The sequence below is a fragment of the Phascolarctos cinereus genome, unplaced genomic scaffold (assembly GCF_003287225.1).
Source record: "Phascolarctos cinereus isolate Bilbo 61053 unplaced genomic scaffold, phaCin_HiC Scaffold_726;HRSCAF=1367, whole genome shotgun sequence".
In the NCBI taxonomy this organism is placed as follows: domain Eukaryota; kingdom Metazoa; phylum Chordata; class Mammalia; order Diprotodontia; family Phascolarctidae; genus Phascolarctos; species Phascolarctos cinereus.
In genome coordinates, this window is record NW_027556098.1 from 173,407,970 (window position 1) to 173,431,920 (window position 23,951).

General features: G+C 38.9%; 1 protein-coding gene and 1 long non-coding RNA gene across 3 annotated transcripts; one reads left to right on the top strand and one right to left on the bottom strand.

The window, feature by feature from the left end:
• The first annotated feature begins 10 nt into the window (after positions 1-10).
• On the top strand, positions 11-3,144 carry LOC144454537 (uncharacterized). The gene is made up of 2 exons (XR_013483017.1): positions 11-153; positions 1,366-3,144. It is a non-coding gene; the product is annotated as an uncharacterized LOC144454537 (long non-coding RNA).
• Positions 1,237-12,457, bottom strand: MPZL2 (myelin protein zero like 2). 2 transcript variants are annotated; one of them, XM_020984776.2, is made up of 5 exons: positions 12,127-12,457; positions 4,766-4,932; positions 4,254-4,464; positions 3,244-3,401; positions 1,237-2,733 (listed from the first exon to the last, which is right to left on the bottom strand). In XM_020984776.2, exons 1-4 carry the CDS (start codon positions 12,179-12,181, stop codon positions 3,250-3,252), a joined length of 585 nt encoding a protein of 194 aa, XP_020840435.1. In that variant the 5' UTR covers positions 12,182-12,457; the 3' UTR covers positions 1,237-2,733; positions 3,244-3,249. The 2 variants fall into 2 exon arrangements, with proteins under 2 accessions (XP_020840435.1, XP_020840434.1); XM_020984775.2 differs by having other exon boundaries at positions 3,254-3,401; positions 12,127-12,453.
• Between the last annotated feature and the right edge of the window lie 11,494 nt (positions 12,458-23,951).

The window sequence follows — 23,951 nt, forward strand, 5'->3', positions numbered from 1 at the left end:
CTCGACCCACACAGGTGATACCGGAAATGACAGATCGGAAGGGCGGACGCCGAGGGAGACCAAGATGGCCGCTGGCGGTTGTCATGGGAACGCGTCTTGGCTCTCGGGCCTGGCTTACCTGAGCATTCTGAGGCGCCTCTTCCCCTGCTAGGAGTAAGAAGTCTCTTTCCTCATCTGCCTGAGAAAGAAGCAGCCTAGATTGCCTGTGGAAAGGGAGTTCCGCGGCATTGGTCATAGCCTGGCGTGGAAAGGGCCTTTATTGGGCCGCAGGACGGCCTCAGGTGCATGTTAGTCAGAGAACCTGAGCTGCCTGTTGGGTAGACTCCCATTGTGGCTGTCAGAGTTGGAAGGGACCTGAAAGAGCTGCTGCCCTGGCCTTAGGACCAGCGCCACGCCTTGCCTCCGAGGAAAGTGTGCACCTCCTATGCATATGCGCCTACCCAAATGGGCAACAAAAGGGCATGCTAGCAGGGCAGTAGCATGTTAAAAAAGGAAAGAAAGTGGGATTTATCATTCCTCTGCAATTACCAGGCACGAAGTTTATCACTAGGCTTCAGGTAGTTAAAAGAAGAGTGATGACAGCCTTTTCAAGGGGAAAAAAATGTGCCTTATGTCAAGCACTGCGGACTTTTATGGACCCCGGTCCTTCTGTTCAATGCTAGATCATGAGAGTATTTGTTGAAAATAAAATGAAACAAAAAATATGCATCTAGAGACTAGAACGTTAGAGCCGGGGCTTCTGATATAATCTAGGCCAACTCCCACATTTTACATCTGAAGAAAGTGAGGGTCAGAGAATTGACTTCCACAGTCAGGTGGCTAGTAAGTGGCAGAACCGGTACTAAAACAAGGATTTCCTATTAGCCCAATACTCCTTCCAGTATATCCCTTAAGCTTTAAGAAGCTTCCTGTTTTTCAACTTACCCTGCTTCACTAGAGGCCTAGGAGTTAGTAACTAACTGCCTATGCTTTTTGGTTAATTTAAAAGTATTGATACAAAACAGACAATATATTACTTCCTTAACCTCTAAACAGTCAAGAAGAAGCTAAAATCATAGGTTATTTGTTTATTCATCCAGTAATATCCACCTCCAATGAATGATTTATCCTAAGGCAATTTTTACTTTTTCATTTCAATTAAAAGCTTCATTTGCTCCCACCGCCCATCTGATTTCTAAATTAAATGCTTTTTAAACTTTTTTATTTTTGTGTATGCAAATAATAATGAAAAAATGCTTTATTACTAAAGGTAATATTTATTCACATGAGTTTTTATAGCTTAATAAAAAATAAATTACAATACAAAAGGGTCCATGAGGATAGATGTCCAAATAGTAAGTAAAATTTTCTCCTTCTGTGTTTTAGCCAAGGCACAAGGAAGCTACAAGTTTTGCTGGAATGAAGACTAAAGATAACTTATTTTTTAAAAACTTAATTTCATTTATAAAACACTATCCAGACATCTATCTGAAGAAAATTATCTAATAATGATGTTTTCATATATTTACTTTTTAAAATAAAATGTGTCTTAAAATAGATACTAAATCCAAATATGTGGTATAAAAGCAGGAAATTAACTTCAGTCTTGGAGGACTATGCTGTGAAGAAGACAAATTGTTGATTAACTGTCAAAATCAAGGCTCAGCTGTCTTTAAGTACAGTTTGAAGTAGCACAATTGGAAGTCCCAGGACATGTAGTCTCCTTGGACCAATTTCATTTGTTAAATATATTCACCAATCTGCTTACTAAAGAAGACATGCCAACAGTCAAACTGCATAATTCACTCTTGTGCTTAAACTTCCATGTGATGTCTACACCTTAAATGTTGTTGTGGCTTAGAGTTGAGAGAAAACAGAATATTGGACATTTTTTAAGAAGATACTTTTCTTCTTGAATCCCACTTACAAAGTTTGTTTTAAACCAGTGATGTACTAGTTCATAAAAGAAATGCCTTTCACCATCACTCTGGATCAACCACTATAAAACCTAGATTTAGAATTCCCTTTTACCCTACCCTAAGAAAAAATATCAGATGAAAAAATATTCTTTTACTCCAGCAATGATCCTATTTTTTCAGAGCTGAATATAATACTATATAAAGTTTTCATCACCACTTTGGGTCCTTTTTACAATTTTCTATCCTTAAACTCCCAGAAGTGTAATGATCAATCTTCCGAATCCCAATGGTAACTTGCTTGATGATTCTAGCCTCAAGATGAGCCTTTGTTCGGTTTGCATATTAGAGTTTCAAAATCATATTAAACTGAGCAGTCAGCAATTGCTCAGCAAATCATTCTTCTCTTCAAGTCAACAATCTGATGTTTCAAATTACTTCTGGCAAAACACAGAAACAGCTGTGAGACTTATCTGACCTTTTGATTGAAGACATCAGAAGACAGAGAACCTACATAGCAGATTTAATATCAAGAATTGCTTCTTATCTTCAGAAGGAAATGTTATGGTGTTTTAAAGGACAAATTCATTTTCATCCTGCTTGATGGCATTGAATTTTGAATTTGAATAAAACCTTGATAAAGGGAAACTAAGAATATTCTGGCAGTGTTTGCTCAAGAAGGGTCCTGCACTGGCTCATAATGGACTATTGCAGCACATCAGGACGGAGGTGAATGAGCAGAGTTGATTCAAGTGGGTCAGTACTGGAATAGCTGAAGGAAATTTTCCATTAATCCCAGCATATCTTAGAGCTTCTTGTTCTGGGAACTCTCAATTACCTGAGATATGAAGCAAAAACGAAAGTGAAAAATATATTGCTTTTGCCTACTAACATAAACCAAAAACATATTAACAACATGCAGGGAGTAGTGACACAGTACAACATAGTACAATGGGAGACATTTTGCTTTTGATTCATGCTGTCATTCTCATTATTCTCCATTCTTGAGAGAAAGAAAATGTTACCAAACTGCTTTCTTCTCTCAGGTTTAGAGACATGCCTATACTGGGTCAAAACTCTTATTACTACATTTTATTTTCCAGTTAGACTGAATAGTCATTTATTTTCTATTTTATGAACACTTACAGTTTTAATTTGAGGAATGCCCCCAACTCTGGTCATTTCAGCTTCCAAATTAAGCAAAAACTTTGTTCTGTTTAAATAAAGGTATTGTGGTTTTTTTAATGAATTTTCACTTAGTTTCCTTGACTAAAGTCAGGTACACTTATGCACAAACAATACTATGAGAGTCACTATGAGATGGTATTAGAAGTTTTCCCACAAGTACCCAGTCTTACGATTCTGTTTCAACTGCCACATGACCTCTGTTGGTCCACCGTCTTTTCCGGGAGTGTTGGAAGAGGACCACCACAATTACTATTAAGACCATCAGTGCACAAGCAGAGCCAATGGCCAGAGCCAGGAAATAGATCTCAGAGAAACGTACTGCACAAAGGAAAAAGGACGTATTAAGACCCTACAGACTATGGAAACTCCCCAATATATGGGGGGCTATATTTTCAACATAATAAATCTCCCCCGTTTTACATGCAAAATGTTCCTACTCCCTTGGATTAAACTTTCAGGAACAATAGAAAAGAGGCATTGCTTAGATTACTATCCAGGGTTGCAAGGATGTTACTAAATTCATCAGATAAATATATAACCCTCCTTTCCCTCAGTTCTCTCTTCCCACATCTTACCTTGGTTTCCTATCTGATTGCTTTTAAAGGGGACAATTTTAAACTAGACTTGGTATGGAGGGAAGAAATAGCATCTCTCTTCACAGACCTCATTGCTCTCTATTCACCTTTATTATTCATGACTATCTTCTGGTCTGTCCCCCCCACAAAAGTGTAAATTTTATAGTTCTTTTCTCTCCCCATACTTCCCTTAACCTCAACATTTTTATAACAATTTCCCTGAATCCTTTTGCCTTATGTATTTTCTATTTCTTTTCCAATTTATTTTTGCCTCAGAATTCTTCATTTTATCTCTCTATCACCCCTTCTATAGAATAAGCCCACCCCACCCCTCAATCTTTCTAGCAGCCATGATGGAAGATGGATCCTCTCTCTTCCAAAAGCTTTCCTCTCAGGGCAGCTAGGTGGCACAGTGGATAGAGCACTGGCCCTGAAGTCAGGAGGACCTGAGTTCAAATTTGATCTCAGACCAAACACTTGACACTTACTAGTGACCCTGGGCAAGTCACTTAATCCCAATTGCCTAAATAAATAAATAAAAATAAAAAACAGAAGTTTTCCTTTCCCTCAGTACACTTTCCTCTGGGTGACCTACCTGTCTGTACAACACTGAGTCGAATCTCCCCTATCACTCCATCAACATCCGGTGGATTCTTCACCTGGCAGGTGAACGTTCCATTATCATTAAACTGCAGTTTCCAGATGATGATGGAGACATCGTTCCGGTTTACATTTCCATCCCAGGCCACCCGATTCTTAAAATGTCCAGCAGTTGGTGGATAGGGCTGCTCATGAAAGTAAAACACCTAGAGAGAGTGAATTGCAGAGGAGTATTTTCATTGTATACCTGGTCCTACCTGGCTAGATGGTAAGAGTTAAAAGAGAAGGCTACTGCTTCAGTAAGTGCTTCATCTTTTCTGCCAATGTACTGTTCTGTAAGAAGCTATTAAATTCTCATTTACCTGTCTTCTATTCTGCTCAGTCTGTCCTCCTGGGAATTTTCACTCTCTCTTCTTGTCTCCAAGAGTAATTTCAGAAAGAACAAAAGGAACTTGATATAAATTATCCCACCCAGAACTCCCTGGAAAATTAGTATAATCTACTTACAAACTCCTCAGGCCCCCCATCTCGGGGACGGAAGTTCCAGGTTACTGTTAGGGCATTACCCACAGGGGAGAAACTGGAGAAAGTACATTTTAGCCGAACATCTGTCCCATTAACAGCCTCTACTACTCCGGAGGTGTAAACTTCCACAGCTGCTATATGCCAAACAACTAAAAAGATAAGCAGAGGAGAAGAGAAGGATCAAGGAAGAGCTGCATTATGGAAAAAACTGCCTAACCATGTTAAGCCACCCCAAATGTTCTGCTAATAGTAACAGTTTACATTGTTATGGTGCTGTACAAAGTGCTTTCCTCCCACTCCCGCATGAGAGATGAACTCTCAGAGGTGAAGCCTCCTCAAAAGGTCAATAATTTTTGATTATTACTTTCAAAATCCTCCCCCGCTCAGACCCTGTTTTTAAGCACTTAACAGAAAGAATAAGCCCTGCCCCACCCCCAACCTGAGCCAGTTGCCCTTGGCTTCCCGCCTCTTTCCTTGTCTGAATTTCAGCCTGCAATGTAAGCCCCACCTCCCAGTTAGAATGTGAGCCCACCCCTAGTTAAGGGGGTAAGGGAGAGTGGTGGGTGGAGATTTTGCATGGTGGGCAGTGATTTGCTTTTATAAGGCAGCCCCTGTTATTCAGTCTCTCTCTCTCCACGTGTATGAAGGAGTAGACAGCCATCTCTCGAGATTGTAATAAAGGTAACCTTTGCTTTCCACCTTGAGAAGTCTCTGAGTTTATTTTGGGTTAGGGTCGCTGTCCCACACAGCTTTGGAAACCCCAGCGAGATTTCACCCATCTGTGCGGGAGACTACCATTTGGACCCTGGGGGTCAGGGCACCCTTGGAGATTTCTCCAGCAACCCTCAGACCAGACTTAGGAGCCTCCCTCCATTTGGGTAAGGTCTCAAAGAGAGACACTTAAGGGGGAAAACAAAGGCAGGGCAGCTATGAGATTGTGTGAAGCTGGCCCAAGGTGAATAGAGTGAAATAGAGTGAGGAATCTGATCAGTCACATGAGTTGTATACATACAGCCCGACAAACACAGCTCTCAAATGTCCCTTTTATTCATAGGTCCTTGACCTGGAGGGAAGGTGAGACCCTCAGCTAAATTAACTAATTGCTAAGTCTCTGACTTGGGGCTGGGGGCGACCCCACCCGGGGACACTGAGAGAGCATTCCAGTGACTGTAAGGGAGGAGGGCGACCTCTTCTGTTAGTTAATCATTGAGTCACTGACTTGGAGAGAAGAGCAATCTCTTTCAGACAAATGCATTTGTGTAATTGCATATAGGTAAGAAAGTTATGGGCAAACCGCAGTCTAAAGTAGTAAACCAGAAGCTGCCATTTGATATTCCGGAAGATAGTCTTTTAGGGAGTAGACTCCAAGACTGGAACGAACTACCAAAATAAAAAGGGAAAGATTTTTTAAAAATTTGATTAAATATGATGTGAGGACTCTGCAGCAATTTGTTGTATGTCTGTTTTGTGTTCCTGTTTGTGTTTGTGGTGTGAATGAGAGTGAATAGAGGGTTTGAGAGTAAAAGGTTTGGAAACTTTTGGAATAAAAAATAATAATAATGAAATTTTTTTTATAAGACCAGTGAATTGTTCAGAATGCACAGTAAAGTTGTAAAAGCAGTCCAGGAAGAGAGAGGGAGGGCCCTATTCAATTATCTATAGAGGGTTATGTCCTGTTCAAATTGCTGAAGCCTGAGATTTTCAGGAGGGAGTTTCCATCTGATAAGCCTCTAAGAAGCAGAGGGGACTTTTTTCTTAGTTCCCTTAAGGAAGTAGGAAAGAAAAGGAGGATTTAAAGCAGGCATTGTCACCACGTGTCTCTTCAAGGGAATAAATTTGTGGAGGATATTTCCTTTTAAAGGGCCAAGAGTATTGGATTTAAAACAAAAATGTTTGTAATTGTTTATTATTAATGATTATAAATTCGGATCTCATTGGATTTAAGTTTACTGTTAAAAATGATTGTTATGAGATGTGGCATTATTAATGTAATTGTTAAAAGTACTAAGAATAATAAGATAATTTCTACTTGTGATAATCTGGAAATGCAACTGATGTTATCTGAAGTTTATTGTTTAAGTTATTACTATGTTTCTAAATTGTACTGTATTTCTAAAACTCTTAGATTGTAAAATTTGAGGAACCACTGTGAGGTAGAAATGGTGTTTAGGTAACTCTTGAATGGGTCTTTTAGTGATAAAGATGAGATAATTTGAAACTGTTAAATACCTAGTGAGGTATATTTGATTATAAGACTATGATAGCAGATTTTCGTTTAAAATCTTGACCATTATAAAAAAAATATGGTGGTTTAAAGTTATAGTTTCAACATATTAATGATGAGATGAATTATTCTCTGGTCAAAGTGATTGGGAGTGCATTCATCTAAATTGATAATGGGTTATTTCAAAGTTTATTATAATTTTGGGAATAATTTTATAATGTATGTCCTATGATACAAACATATTTTATTGTAAAAAAAACTTATTGATATGTATTTGGAATTAATGAGGTATTCTCTCATATTAGGGCCTCAATTAGAAATTGGAAAAATAAACATATATATATATATATATACACACACATATGTTTTTCAATCCAGGCCTTCTTTAGGCTAACTATTGGGTTTGGTGGGGGATGGGCCATGTGGGCCAGACTCTTAAGGCAGAGACTAGTGGGCCTGGGGGAAATCCAGGCTGCCAGCCACCAAATTCCTGATTGGAAGTGTCATTGAGGTTGAATCAGGATGTGGCCCGAGGATATGGGACCAGTAAAAAGACAATGATGGGTTAGCATAGATAATAAAGAAAAGCCAGTCTAGTGGGGTGGGAGTGGCCCCAGGAGACTGGACCTGGTGAAAGAATTCAGAAAGAAAGAAAGATATTTATTGGGTCTGTTTTAAGTTTTTAATATACTGCTTACATATTTCTGAATGTTATGTAATCTAGTAAGCAACTGTATTAGTTACATTGTTGGAAGGGCAATTTATTTTATAACCCAGAATGTTAAATTAAGAATTGTGCCTTCAGAGAAGAGAGAAAAACAGGGCTGTTGGAACATTCTGTATGGTCCTGTTTTGTAACATTTCCTTTTAAGTACTGTAATTTAAGAAATGAGAACTTCCAAGTTTTGTCTCTGTTTAAAGGGAAGTTTTAGCTGGGATTATCTGGCTTTCACTTATGAAGCTTAAAATTGTTAACTAAGCTATTTGGAGTTATTGTTTAAGCCAAGCACTGGTAAAAGTATTTTGTGTGTGTGAAGACAAACTTGATAATTATGCAAAAAACAAAAACAAAAACACCCAATTTTGTAAAATCTCATAATTCTCATACAGACACCTTTTGACTAGAGAATTTAGGTAACTAGGAATTTTATGGTAATTAGAAAATTGTAAGCTGTTTTTGAGAAAGGGAGATACTATTACCAAAAAAATGTTTTGAAATCTTTGATACTCTTTTTAGAGAGCCTACTAAATTTCTATTTGCAAGAAAATTATGTCCAAACCTACTATGAACTTAGAGTTTCGTTCCTGGGTTTGTTGTATTCTTGGACTGGACTTAACTGGGTGCTTTTAGAGAAACAGTCTCAATGGGAGCAGTGTCAGAGATCTAAAGCTAGTGATTAATACTAAAGCATCTAAATTTCTGTAATAAACTGTATGTAGGAAAGATCTTACTGTTTTGATCTGAATTCATTCCATGGCCTAAAAAGAGCTAAAATTACTATTTGAACTTATATGTATAAGATTCAAGTCCTGAAAGCGTCTCATTCTTTCAGATTAAGGATGATTAGAGGAATAGATAAGCTTGAGAAATAGAAAGGCAAATCTATTTAGAGTAGCAACTTATGATCTTAATGGAAATTTGATTTTACTTCGGATGTTATTAGGAACCATAACATGTGTAGGAAGTTATGCAAGCTACTTAGAGCTCACTTTGGAGATGTTCCCTAATTAATGTGAGACTATAGTCACACCTGAAACTCTGATGAGGGGAATTTGCTATCTAAGACCTTGGAATCTGTTAATGAACTGTTATTTTGAGTCTAACTCCAGGTATGGTTAACAAAGAACTGATTGAGCTACTGACCCATGATGTCAGCAACCTGCAAAGAGGTTTGTGAGCTGCCCTATGAGCTGCAAGAAGGTGTTCTCATGGGAAGGTCAGAAAACTTTTCTGCATGGCTGAGGTAGGATTCTCCTGACTCAATTTCCCCACTTGACACCTGGCAGACTTTAAACCTGGCTCAATGCAGTTGGTTATTATATAACTTCTGCCTGGAGTTGACATGAATCTAGGGAAGCATTGTTCCCTTTTAGTTATGTTCTTTCATGGCAAATTCCTATATTCATAAGTTTGTAAGCATAAATATCGAATCTATTAAGCAATAGATTGATGCAGGAACATCTGAGGTTATTATAGTAAGATAAAAGATTGAGTTATTTGGCCTAGAATTTCAGAATTAATATATTCCTGTATAAGTCAGGATCCTTTAATTTCTCATAATGGTTATGATAAGGTCTGGAGGTTTGGGGGTGCTGGGACTCCAAGGTCACAGCACAAGGGTCCCTCCTAAAGAAATTCAGCCCAGGTCTTTTCTGCCGGGGGGAAGTTTGTTAGAAATAAACATATAGGCCAGGTGATGCCCATAAGGAAGAGGCATGAGAAAGTCTCTGGATCTTACATACACTAAAGTAACTTTGACCAGAGGAGGGGCTGAGAAAGGGTCTAGGAGAGAATTCTGATTGGAATGTCTGAGAGATTGGACAATGGATAATAATAATGAAGGGAGAAGTTTGAAAGGCATCTGAATAAGATCAAAAGTGGGCAGGGCTTTCAAAGGAAGATGGGAGCTGGGGCCCTTAGACAAATGAGACCACATTCTTTCTGGGCAAGGGCAGGGGTCTACTTGGACCTTACCCATCATTAGGGATAATTAGGCCAGGAGATTGTGGAACGAGGATATTATTCTGTTACTTAGTTAATACTTAGTTAATGTTAAAGTTATCTCAGTTTGTTACAATTAATGTTAAAAGAGGAATAGCTTATGGCTTATCTTGTAAATGCCTTGAAAGAAGCATCTATTTTAATTAAGGATTATTTATTTGTACATGACTAGAAGTTGGGATTGTTTTGTTATTTGATATGTACTGGTTTTAAATTAACTACTATGTATTGGAGTGTGTTATTAATTCCTTAGTGGAATCTCATCCTCCTGATGGGGAATATGAATAGGAATGAATAAAGGTATAAAACTAGAAGTAATGCACAGTGTAGGACTAGGTTCTGATTTTTTTAATTTGAGCATCCTGAAACATGACAATTGGACAAAGTTCCAATTTTGATCTGGTAATGGTAAAGACCTAGGGGTTGCGTTAATTTTCATTATTTGCCCTGGTTATTGGCAAGGTAATTTAAAATTGTGTTGAGATCAATCTTGTAGGAGAGTGGATACAAGAAGGAGAATCTCTGCAGGAGGAAGTGAGAGTCTGCTGGACACTGTTGAACAGCACTTAGACAAGAAGACTTCACCAGATGATGCCCAGAGTGTCAGACAGCAGTATGAGAAGAGACTTCTGAAGCTTTAAATGGACATTTATCATTATTTTGGGCCTCTGTATCTGTAAGGTGTAATATTTGTGAGGAGGCTTCAAATTGTAAGAAATGAGAAGGGGAAATTGTGAGAGATGAACTCTCAGAGTGAAGCCTCCTCAAAAGGTCAATAACTTTTTATTATTACTTTCAAAATCCTCCCCCACTCAGACCCTATTTTTTTAGCACCTAACAGAAAGAATAAGCCCTGCCCCACCCCCAACCTGAGCCATTTGCCATTGGCTTCCCGCCTCTTTCCTTGTCTTTGAATTTCTCGCCTGGAATGTAAGCCCACCCCCAGTTAAGGGGGCAAGGGATAGTGGTGGGCGGAGATTTGCTTTTATAAGGCGGCCCCTGTTATTTGGTCTCTCCCTCTCCCTCTCCCTCTCCCTCTCCCTCTCCCTCTCCCTCTCCCTCTCCTCTCCCTCTCCCTCTCCCTCTCCCTCTCCTCTCCCTCTCCCTCTCCCTCTCCCTCTCCCTCTCCCTCTCCCTCCCCCTCTCCCTCTCCCTCTCCACGCGTATCAAAGGAGCAGACAGCCATCTCTCGTGATTGTAATAAAGGTAACCTTTGCTTTCCACCTTGAGAAGTCTCTGAGTTTAATTTGGGTTAGGGTCGCTGTGCCACACACCCGTAAGTGGATCTTTGTGGAATTCTGAAGCTCCCAACAGAGCAGCCCAGATAGGTCAAGCAACCAAACTGAGATGTCCGTTTACCCAAACTTGCAGCTAGTCACATTTCCCAGAATTCAGAACACTTCTACACCCCATGAGAAGTTTACCCAGTTAAAAAAAAATAAAGCTAAAGTCACACGTTGTTATGAAGCAGCTTGACATGCTGCATACTCACTTCTTATGTAGCAAAAATTTATCAAATTGTAATATTGGAGAATAAAAACAAGACAGAACATAACTATAAGAGGGTATAAGTTTTGTGGTATTTAGTTAACGACATCATATTTGTTTTGCAGTTCACTGAAAATGCCTTCACAAGAGAGCAACTTTGTCATATACTATATAGTTCCTAACATGCTACAGGAGGTCATTAGATAAACACTAAAATATCCTAAAATGTATTTGCTCAAAGCTGCTAATCCTCTAGGTATTTTGCCTAGAGTTATTTTTGTCATCACCAGATCTAGAACAGGAAGGTATCTTAGATAACATCTAATCTACTGCCCTCATCTTTCAGATAAGGAAATTGAAGCCCAGGAAGTTAAAGGAATTTGCCCAAAATCACATAGGAAGCAAATAATGAAAGTGAAATTCAAATCCATTTCCTTTTTCCTATACTGCTTCTCATGTGCCTCCCAGGAATGTGTATACCCAAATGACTGTGTGTATGTTCAAAACCAGGTAGGTTCAAAACCAAACTGCTTCATGTGTGTAACTTTTGTAGCTCTCTATATTTAGTCCCAGACAAAACCAGGGACGTGTTTACTTGCAACACACTGAGCCAAATCCTGTCTGGAGCTGCAGGCTGATAGTAGTCAAGATGAAAATAATGTGTAACTTGAGATCAGAAAGCACTCACTGTATCTGAATCACTGGCAACCTGAACACACCTAAACCTGTTTGTCCAAAAGCAGTTCCCAAAAAGCAGCTCATTTGGGTTTCAGTGGAGTCAAACCGAAAAAAAAAACCCTAATTCAGCCTCACGGACATAAATTCTCACAACTTCTTAAACTCACCAACTAACTTCAGCAGGAAGAAGGCATAGGCAGAAGACACAGGAAAAAAGCCCTCGTTCCTTACCTGTGAGTTGTATGCAAAAGAGAAGCACAGCACATGTCGGGCTCTTGCCATACATCAGGGAAACCCAGCCCTCACACCGATACCAAAAAGGGCAGACTGAGGGAGTCCAGACCCTTCAGAGGTTTTGCCAAGAGTAAGAGAGGAGTAGTGTGTCCAAAAGAGTGGAATCTGATGGCAGAGAAAATTCTTTAAGATCCTCTTCACCTCTGGGAATCTAATCTTTGGTGCCTCTGACTCATACTAGTTCTGGCCATCCACTCTGCTGGAATGAAAGGTGGAGCCTCCCAAACACTTCCCTCTTTTCCTCCCTCCCTCTCTAAAACTGCTGCTGCTTAAAGGACCCAAGCTGTGCTGATCCTCTCTTAGCTTTCTGCATAATCTGGCCCCTGGATAGCCACTGAAATAGAGGTGGAGTCAAGTAAAGGGAAACATGTCCCAGCCTTTCTTGGGTTTAACCCACATCACACTATTTAAAACAGGTTTGGGGTGTGCCTGGGAAGCAAATGTTGAAATAATTCCTGAATGCTACCTTGCAGTTATTCTGCTTCCCAAAGCTTAGACAGCGTGCACTGCCCAGGGCTAAATAGAGATTGGGAACAGGTTCAGAAAAAAACCCAAACAGGACTACTATTTGAGCTAGTTTAGGGGTTTCTCAGACCCAAAATATTTCCTGCTTGGACATAAGTTCCTATCCAAATATTGACTGCATAGTTTAAAATGAGATTATCATACGGCTTTATTTACTGCCTAAATTCACCTAGCGCTAAATATGCATCCTTGGTTCCAAACACTCCCAACTTTTCCAGCAGATTGTCTCCACCATCATCCTTAATCTCTCTAATTTTCACATTCTCCCTACTAGCTCATGTCTCCCTCATTCTCACTTGATCCAAGCATCCCTGCTAGCTATCATGTTATATGTCTCCCCTTCTCAGCTAAACTCCATGAGAAATCTGTCTATACTATGTGCCTCACTTCCTATTTTCTCCTTCTCTTCTAACTGCTCTGCAGTCTGCCTACCAGCCTCATTATTCAACTGGAACTACTCTCTCCGAAGTTACAGATAATCTCTTTAGTGCCAGATCTAATGGCCTTTTCTCAGTCCCCACCCTCTTAACTCTCTTTCATCAGCTTTTCACACTGTCAGTCACCCTCTCCTGTTGACACTCTTTTAGATTTTCATAACATTGCTTCTTCCAGTTCTCCTATCTGTTGGACTGCTCCACAGTTTCCTTTGGTAGATCTTCAGGTTACACCCACTAACTGTGGTTGTTCCCAAGACTTAGTCCTCAGTCTTCTCTTTTCCATCTAAACTACTTCATTTGGTAACCTTATCAGCTCCCAAGGACTCAAATTAGCATCTCAATGCAGATGATTTCTAGATATGTATCTCCAGATTTTTTTCTTTTTCTTGATCTCTAGTCCTACATTATCAACTGCCTCTTGAATAAATTAGATTCACAAGAAAAGATCTCAATTTTCAATGGTTGTAGAATTACAGAATTAGAAATCACTACTCAAAGTATATCTGTTATATTCCCAACAAGTGACTACCTCCTCCTGATCCCCAGGAAGCCCATTCCATTTTTGGACAACTCTAATGGATAGGAAGTCCTTCAGCAGTTTTCTACTTTGGTTCTTAAAATATTTAACAAGTCAAGTATTTGGAGACAGCTATCATGTACCCCTAAGTCTTCTTTTCTCTGGACTAACATCCTCGTTTCCTTCAATGATCTTCCTACATATGGTTTCTCATCCTTTTCCATAAGGTCATAAGATATAATCAACCAATAAAGAAGCATTTATTAAATACCTATTGTCAGCCAAGGAATACCAAACATTTGGTATACAAAAATAAAAGTGAAACAGTGCCTGCTCTCAGGGAGCCTACATTTTAATGAGGGATATACCTAGTTCCTATATAAGTATACAGAATGAATCAAGGTAGCTGTGGGAGGGAGGGGGTACTGGCAGCCAGTGGAGATCAAGAAAGAGTACACATGAAAGGCTGCTTCAGCTGAGTTAGAAGGGATATTGGAAGTTCCCTAGTCCAACCCATTCATTTTACAGATGAGGAAACTGAGACCAAGAGGGGGTAAATGACTTGCCTACTGTCATACGACAAGTGCCAAACCCATATCTGATTCCGGATGTAGCACTTTTTCTATTATATAGCCTAAGGCCACATTATTAGCTTTAACTGCCTTATTTTGAGCTTGCAGTCCACTGAATTCTTCACTTGAACTGTTTTCTAGCCAAGTTTTCCTCACCCCTATATGAAGCATAAAAGCAGAATGTTTCCAATCATTTAGTTTTATACTCCCAAATAGATAGATATCACAATCTTAAGGAACAGGTTAATAATAAATTACATTTTAGCCACCTGGGTATCATCTTGACTCTAGGATGGTTATAGACTCTAACTAGGAATTCTAACAGGATTGTAACTAGAATGCTGGCATTTTGGGGGAATTCAACTGGGATTGGGAATGAGGGTGAAAGTAGGAAGAAAGAATAGTATAGTACCACCATGGGTATAATTGCACTAGAAAAAAAGGTGACCTGAACCCCACAGATTCCAAACAGTATTCCCTTGGGAGTTGGGATGGGAAAGTGGACGTGTGAGTGGGGCACAAGTGAGCAGTTGTGTAATATGGTGCAGATCAAGGAGAAGTCCAGTATCATTGTGGGGAGTCCTTTACACCCATGTTGGCCCTTTGGTATAAAGCCTCCCATTGTTCCATGCCAATTACAATCATAGTTGAAAAAGCTTCACAAAAGGAATTTTAAGGGAAGATGGGAATAAGAAAAGGTGCGTATGTATTTAGAAGAGAATGAGTCAACATCCAGGTCACCAGAACAAGATGCAATTGGACATTTTCTTCAATCCCCATGATTTCTCAAACCTCTTCAAAACAGGAACCATGCACCAACAATAAAACAACTCTAGTGTTTCCCTACTCTAGGACAAAAATCCAAAAGAAGATTAAAATAAAACCTCAGAAACTGATACTTAATGACCCTGAACTCACTCAGCACTCCTCCTCAGCCTCCTACACTCCCCGCTGTAAGGCCACACTAGCAGACCCTGGGCACTGGCCACAGCCCTTCAGAAACAAAAAGCCTGCCAGGACCTATAACCCAGAAGCACCAATGCTGCAGAGCTCTAAACTGCCCATACCTTAGAGTTGCTGGTGCCAAGAAAAGTAGTCTCTGAACACCTGTGCCACGCCAAAGAACTAAGGCAGAGAGGGAGTGACACAGGTCACCAGGATAAGACATTGTGTGAGTGGAGCCATGCAGCACTCCACCAAACCTGAAGGAAGAACACAGCATCCAGCTGGGGTCAGTTATGACCACCTAAAAGTCAGCTGGGCAGAGACCTAGGCTGGTAAGCTGTGTGTGAATTGCTTTCTCTTCATCTATAAAATGGAGCTACTAATGCTTGGATTGTGGGCAGCTATGTGGCAGAGTGAAGAGTGCCAGGCTTGGAATCAGGAAGACGACTCTTCCTGAGTTCAAATCTAGCCTCAGATATTTCCTAGCTATGTGATCCTGGGAAAGTCACTTAACCCTGTTTGCCTTAGTTTCCTTATATATAAAATAAGCTAAGGAGAAAATAATAAACCATTCCAGTATCTTTGCCAAGAAAACTTCAAATGGAATCACAAAGAGTCAGACGCAACTGAAACAACTCAACAACAACAAAGAATACACATCTTTTCTCTGTACCACATGGAACTTTTACAAAAATTGACTATGTAATAGGGTACAGAGATATTACAAACAAATATAAAAGAGCAGAAATAACCAACACATCCTTCATAGACCATAATGCAATAAGAATAGAAATTGGTTCAGGAACCACAACCAAAGGATACAGACCCAAATGGAGACTTAACAATGAAATCTTAAGTAATGAGTGGGCTAAAAAATAAATCGTAGAAACAATAACTACGTAAAAGAAAATTATAATGATGAAACAATTTCTGAGGCGCAGCTAAAGAAGTCCTTAGGGGGGCAGCTAGGTGGCACAGTGGATAGAGCACCGGCCCTGGATTCAGGAGGACCTGAGTTCAAATCCGGCCTCAGACACATAAGACTTACTAGCTGTGTGATCCTGAGCAAGTCACTTAACTCCAATTGATTCTCCAAAAAGCAAAAAAAAAAAGTCCTCAGGGAAAAATTATATCCTTACAATCATGCAATTTAAAAATAAAGAGTAATAAACTGTGCATTTTTAAAAATTAGAGAATCAACAAATAAATGTAAAATAAGCACAGAAAAGTAGATATTGAAAATTAGAGGGGAAATAGATAAATTAGAAATAAAAGAAGAATGGAAATGATAAGTAAAACTAAAAGCCTTTTTAAAAAAGACTAATAAAATTGATAAATCCTTAGCTAATCTGATTAAAAAGAAGAGAGCAGAAAATCAAATCAAGAAAATAGAAAATAGCAAGGTGAAATCACAGCAAAACAAAGAAATAAAAATAATAACCTGAGCATATTATGTACAATTATACGCTAACAAAACTAAGAATACAAAAGAAATAGAATACCTTCAAAAATATAAAATACCCCAAGTATCAGAAGACCAGAAAAAGATCTTGAACAACTCAGTCTCAGAAAAAGAAATAGATCTAGCTCTGAAGGAATTATCAAAGAAAAAAGAAAAAACAAACAAACAAACCCTGGATCTGACAAAATTTTAAAGAAGTTAGTACCCAGATTTGACAAATTTTTCTCAAAATTTGAGAATGAAAGAACCCTACCGGAATCCTTTTATGAGACAAATATAGTCCTAATACCTAAACCAGGGAAAGATAAAACATAGAAAGAAAACTGTAGGCCAATATCATTAATGAACATTGATGCAAAAATTTTAAACAAAATCCTATCAAACAGATTACAGTAATTGATCAAGTGAGATTTATACCAGGAATGCAAGAATAGTTCAACATTAGGAATGCAATCAACGTAATTATATTAAAAAACAAAATATCCCAAACCACATGAGCATTTCAATAAATGCAGAAAAAGCCTTTGACAAACTACAACATTCTTATGTTAAAAATCCTACAAAAATATAAGCAAAGAGAAACCTGTTTTTTAATATCTTAAAAAGCCAAAGCAAGTGTCACATGCAATGGGATACACTAGAACCTTTTCCAGTGAACACAGGAGTAAAGGAAGGGTGCTCATTCTTCCCACAATTATTTGATATGATATGAGAAACGTTAGCAGCAGCAGTAAGACAAGAGAAGGGAATTAAAGGAATAGGTGAGGGGGAAATAAAATTATCCCTGTTGCTGATGATATGACAGGTTACTTGAAAACCCCCAGCGAATCAGCAAGAATTGAGACAATAGCTTTAGCAAAATTTCAGGCTACAAAATAAACTCTCAAAAATCAATAGTATCTGTATATAATAATAGTAATAAATCCCAAGAAGCAATAATAAGTAGTAAAATCCAAATAATTGCAAAACACATAAAATATCTGGGGATTAGCACATAAAAGACCTAAATAGATTCAATTAAAAAGCACTACTTAAAGAGTTTTTTTAAAAGCCACCTAAATAGTTGGAGGAATATTCAGTGCTCAGGACAAAGCCATACCAATATAGTTTACTATATACTACCAATACTACCAAATCACATTACTACCAAAATTAATTTACGTGTTTAATAAAATTTCAATCAAATTACCTAGATGATACTATAAAGTTTGATAAAATAATAAGAAAATTCATTTAGAGAAACAAAAAATCTAGCATATCAAGGGAAATGATGAAAAGAAATAAGGACAAAGGGGGATTAGCCTTCCAGACCCCAAAGTATATTATAAAGCAGTAGTCATCAAAACCATATGGTATTAGTTAAAAAATAGATTAATGAAATAGGTTCTAAAGATTCAAGAGAGATTCAAAAATAATAGAATTCAATAACCTAGTGTTTGACAAAGTGGAAAACCCAGGAAAACAGGAAAGCAATCTGGCAGAAATTAGGCTTAGACCAACACCTTACACCACGCTCCACAATACAATCTAAACGGATTTATGACCATATATATTACGTTATAAAAAAAGAAAATAAATCATATACCTGTCACAGATATGGGTAAGAGATATATTCTTAACCAAATAAGAGATAGAAGCAATCACAAAAAATAAAATAACTTTGATCACTTGAAACTGAAAAGCTTCTGTATAGACAACATTAATGCATCTTTTATAAGAAAGGAAGTAGTTAAATGAGGAAAAAAATCTTTGTATCAAATTTCTCGGATAAGTATTTAGTATCCAAGTTATATAAACTATATATGTGTATACATATAGACACTTGTGTGTGTGCATGTACACATACATATGACTAATAGCTGTTCCCCAATAGATAATGGACAAAGTATATGAACAGACAGTTCTCAAAAAGAACTGCAAAATATTCACAACCACATGAAAAAATTGTTCCAAATCACTAACAATAAGAGAAATTCAAAACAACCCTGAGGTTTCACCTTATACACTGCAAATTGGCAAAAATGACAAAAAATGGCAACAATCAGCGTGGAAAAATGGGCACATTAATAGACTGTTGGTGGAGCTGTAAAATGGTACAACTATTTTCGAAAGCAATTTGGAATTATGCAAATAAAGTTACTAAAATGTCCATACCCTTTGAACCAGAGACTCTGTTACTGGACTTATACCCCAAGGATGCCACTGACAAGGAAAAGTATATACTCCAAAATATTTATATCAGCACTTTTTATGATAGCTGAGGATTGGAAACAAAATAGACACCCATGGATTGGGGAATGACGAAACAAATTGTGGTACATAAATGTAATGAATACTACTAAACTGTAAACATTGATGCATGTAAGGAATATAGAACATCATGGGAAGATCTACATAATCTGATAGAGAATGAAGTTAGCAGAGCCAAGGAAACAACATATACAGTGACTACAACAATGTAAATTGAAAGAATGACAACCAACAAACCAAAAGTAGATGTTAATGAGATTATAAAGATCGAAGGGGACTCAAAAGAAGAGATGTGAGAAGACAATCCCCCAACCCATCCTTTGATGGAGTTAGGAGATCCACAAGTGTTATTCATTATACATGTTTTTGGACTCTCTCAACTTAGCAATGTTATGCTGATTTTTTTTTCTATTCAAAAAAACACCCCACTATGTGTCATATGGGATGGCCTTCAGGGAGGAAGAGAGAGAGAAGAATACATGGGATACTATGGTGATATATAAGAAACAAAAAACATCAAAACTTTTTTTTAAAGAAGGCAATGAGTCTGAATCATTGTAATAAGTAAACGAGCCAACATAATAAAAAGCAATAATGGGAGGGAGACTAAAGAGATCACTGGGCTGCTAAGAGGTGAGTTTGACTAGAGATCCACCTCTCATCAAAATCACAGTCTCCAAATCCTGAGATTGTCAACTCTCCTGTTAACTCCTAAACTAGAAACTCTGTAGTGATTCATAATGTCTCCTACCTGAACAGTGAAACAGACAATTATTCCAAGGAACTGAGAAAGGAGCAAGTCAATAAGAATTTAAAATAGATGAAAGAAAAAAAAATGGGAAATGATCCAGGAAGAGGCAAAGAGAAACTACAGGGGGGAAGGAAAGAAAGAAAAGATAGAAGAGGAACTAAAGAAGGAATGGTAAAGAAGGGAAGAATGAAAACATGGAACAGAAATTTCAAAAAAAGGAATATGTATATATATATATATATATATATATATATATTTTAAAGCTCTTTTTTTTGAACTCACAAGAAAATCCTTGCTTTCCCAAGTATAACTTTTTTTTTTTGCCTGAGTGTGGATATTTCTAGAGAAGGTTGATTTCCCCCGTTCCACAAAGGTTGTTGTTAAATCCTAAGTCCAAAACCATCTTTTGTGGAATAATCTTGATAAAGGTGATCTGAAGATAAGATAGCCTTTTTAGTATGTAGGTCAGGAGAAGTTAGTACCAGAGGGTTAGGAAGAGAGGGACTTAGAAAATTGTCTGTTCTTGGCTTTCTAAACCTCACTAAAATTTAGTTTTGGAGAAAGGAGCAGTAGAGCCAGGAGTTTTGATTTCTTTTGTGAGTTGAAAAGTTTGATGAAAGAGGTAGAGTTATCAAAGAGCTCAGGGAAGCTGGAATGAAAGCCAGCAGGGGGGAAACCAGGCAGGAAAAAGAGAACAGACTGCCTGTTGTCAGAAAACTGAGTCCAGGACCCTCCCCCCAGGTAGCCTAATGTCCTATGGCCTCCTGCCAGCCCTTTTCCACTCCTCAGCAGAGTTCACTGTCCTGGAACCACACCCAACAACATCCAGTTCCTCCCAGTTCACAAGAATGACCCTGACAGAATCCCAGTTCTCTCTGAGGCCTGGCAGGAAGCTGCCAACCTGCAGAGCTTAGTGAAAGAGATGAAACCTCAAGTACAGTGGCACAGTGGGGATCCAAAGCTTATTGACAATGACTAATTCAATTTAGCAGTTATTTATTAAGAATCTGCTTTGTGCAAGAGACTGTGCAGGGACTGGGAATGCAAGAATAGATGAGGCACAGATTCTGCTCCAACGGAATTTATGATCTAAAGCTGGGACAACACATACAGATAGCTGTGATTCAACGGACATGCTAATAAGTATAAACGAAAGGTCAAAGCAGTGTGCTGTGAGGCACTTGAGAAGAGATAGTCAGTTTAACAGCGTTTATTAAGCATCTGTTATGTGCCAGATACTGTGCCCAGCACCAAGAATACAAAGAAAAAAAAATCCCTGTTGTCGTGCTCACAGTCTAATGAACTATATACAAGCTATACAATTACATAGAAACAAGATATGTAGAGAATGTATTGGAGATAATCAAAAGAAGGACGGTACTAGCGTTAAAGGGGGTCTGGAAAAGCTTCCTGGAGAAGGTGAGGCTTTAACTGGGCCTTGTAGGAAGCCAGGGAGTCCAGCAGACAGAGATGAGGAGGGAAAGAATTCCAGACATGAGCAGCAATGGCCAGGAAAAATACCCAGAACGGAAGATGAAGACCAATGTCACTGGATTGAAGAGTATTAGGCGGACGAGGAAGTAAGGTGTAAGAAGACTGTAATTTAGGAGGGGGCCGAGCTATGAAGGACTCTGAACAGCAAAGAGAGGATTTGTATCTGATCCCGGAGTTCAGAGGGACCCATCGGAGCTGATTGAGTATGCGGGTGGCACGGTCAGACCTGCACTTTAGAAAGATCACTTTGGCACCTAGGTAGAGGGCATACCGGTACAGAGAGAGTTTGCAGCAGGAAGACTAACCAGCAGGCTATTGCCACAGTCCAGGCATGAGGTAATGAGGGCCTGCACCAGGGAGTAGGAGTGCCAGAGGAAAGAAGGGGCTGTATACAAAAGATGTTATGAAAGTAAAATCAATGGGAGTTGACATTTGAGAGAAAGTGAGAGTCAAGGATGACACCTCGATTGTGAGCCTGGGGTACCGGGGAGGGTGGTGGTCCCCTCAACAGCAATAGGAAAGTTTAGGGGAAAAGAGAATGAGTTCAGCTTTGGACATGCTGAGTTGAAGATTCTATGGGATGTAGGCAATTGGAGATGGGAGTCTGGAGGTTAGGAGATAGGAAGGTGAAATGATATTTGAGAATCACCAACCTAGAGTTAATAATTGGATCTATGTGAGCTGATGATATCACCAAGATCTCCCAAGAGGGAGAAGAGAAGAGGGCCCAAGACAGAGCCCTGGAGGACAGACCTGGATGAACTGCAAGGGAGACTGAGGAGTGGACAAATAAGTAGGAGGAAAACCAGTTTGAAGTACTGTTTAAAAAAAAAAAACCTAGAGAGAAGAAACTATCAAAGAGAAGATGGTGATCAACAGTTCAAAGCCTGTAAAAAGGTCAGGAAGGAGAACTTAGAAAAAGGCCATTAGATTTGACAGTTAAGAGATCATTACTAATTTTGGAAAGAGCAGTTTCATTTGAATGATGAGTTTGGAAGTTAGAATGTAGTTAGAGTTAAGAACAGAGTGAGAAGAAAGAAAAAGGAGGCATTAGTTCTAGATTTGGCCTTCTCATGGAGTTTAGCCACAAAAGGGAATGATAGCTAACGAAGATGGATAGATCAAATAAGGGTTTTTCTGAGGATGGAGGAGACACGGGCATGTTTGTAGGCAGCAGAGAAGCAGCCAGTAGACACAGAGTAGTTGAAGATAAGGGAGGAAGTTGGATGATAGTGAAAAAATCTGCTAAAGAAAATGGGATGAGATCATTTGTGCATGTAGAGATGTTTGCATTGGCAAGAAGAGCCAGCTACCCACATAAGATGAGGGAAAGGGCCATAGTCACAGAAGGCATCTGAGTGATGTGAGATGAGGAGGAGGGGAGAAGAAGGAGCTCTCAGCCAATAGCCTTAGTGAAATATGACACAAGGTTCTCAGCTGAACGGGTGAGAGGAAGGGAAGCTATGGAAAATTTGAAGAGGGATAAAAAAGTTTGGAAAAGCCACTGTCGTGAGTGGAACAGTGAGTCAATCAGGGAGATGTAAAAGATTGCCACAATGAGGACCTAGTTTAGATTATGTAACATAAATTTGTAGTGGACCTAGTCAGCATGGTTTCATGATTTTCTCTAGTTTCATTCAATACCGTGTGAGTAGGAATGAAGGCACAGTTGCTGGGAGTAATACAAGGCTGAGGTTCAGCAGAACAAGATTATTGATCAGGTCAGGAAGACCTGAGTTCCAATCTGGCCTCAGACACTCACTAGCTATGTAATCCTGGGCAAGTCACTTAACCCTGTTGGTCTCAGTTCCTTATCTGTAAAATGAGCTGGAGAAGGAAATGACAAACCACTACAGTATCTTTGCAAGAAAGCCCCAAGTGAGGTCATAAAGAGTTAGACATAGCTAAAAAATGACTGAGCAGTAATAACTTATGAAGTAATACCATTCCCCTGCTCAGAACTCTTCAGTGGTTACCTTTGGCCTACCAAGTAAAGTTTAACATTGTCAGCTTGACATTCAAGACCCCCCACAATCTGGCACTTCCTTACCGTCCCTGCCTTATACCGTTTCTTTTTCCATACCGTACGTTGGACCATTTACCATTCCTTTTATTCTTCCCAGATTGATTCCCTATCTCCCCACAAAAGCCTTTCCAAACCTTACTCTTTTCTCCTCAAGCCTCCCACACTTCCTCTGACCTTCTTTCTCTCAGCTGAGGATTCCTCTTCTTTACTGAACAAATTAAGGCCATTTGATATAACTTGCCTCTTCTCACCTTTTCTTCATCTCGCTTAACATCATCCCCGATTCTCTCCTCCCTTCCCAGCTCTCTGACCACAAGGCAGCTCTTCTCCTTTCCAAGGCCAGCCTTGCCACTTGTATACTTGATCTCATTTCCTTCCTTTTTCTCCTGCAGATGGCAACTTCATTAAATCCCTTCTCTTGAATCTTTGATCTCTCCCTGTCTCCCTATCTACTTAGATCTCTCCCTGTCGATCTTCCCCACTGCCTTCAAAAAAATGTTTGATATAGCTTTGCTATTCTTTTTTCATAAATTTATTTATTTTTGTTTTCCAACATTCACTTCAATGAGATTTTGAGTTCCAAATTTTCTCCCCATCTCTCTCCTTCCCCCATCTCAAGACAGTGTGTAATTTGATATAGGCTCAACATATACATTCATATTAAACCTATTTTCACATTAGAATCAATGGGAGAAACCACAAGAAAGAAGAAACAAAAGAGAGAGAAGAGAGAGAGAAGAGAGAGAGAGAGAGAGAGAGAGAGAGAAAAGAGAAAGAGAAAGA

Bases quoted from the DNA above. Each gene is read 5' to 3' on its own strand.
- MPZL2 (XM_020984776.2), bottom strand. From the start codon at position 12,181: ATGTATGGCAAGAGCCCGACATGTGCTGTGCTTCTCTTTTGCATACAA. The intron at 4,465-4,765 runs GTAAGTAGATTA...CACTCTCTCTAG, and splicing joins ATGGGGGGCCTGAGGAGTTT to GTGTTTTACTTTCATGAGCA. The intron at 3,402-4,253 runs GTAGGTCACCCA...TCCTTTGTGCAG, and splicing joins ACTCAGTGTTGTACAGACAG to TACGTTTCTCTGAGATCTAT.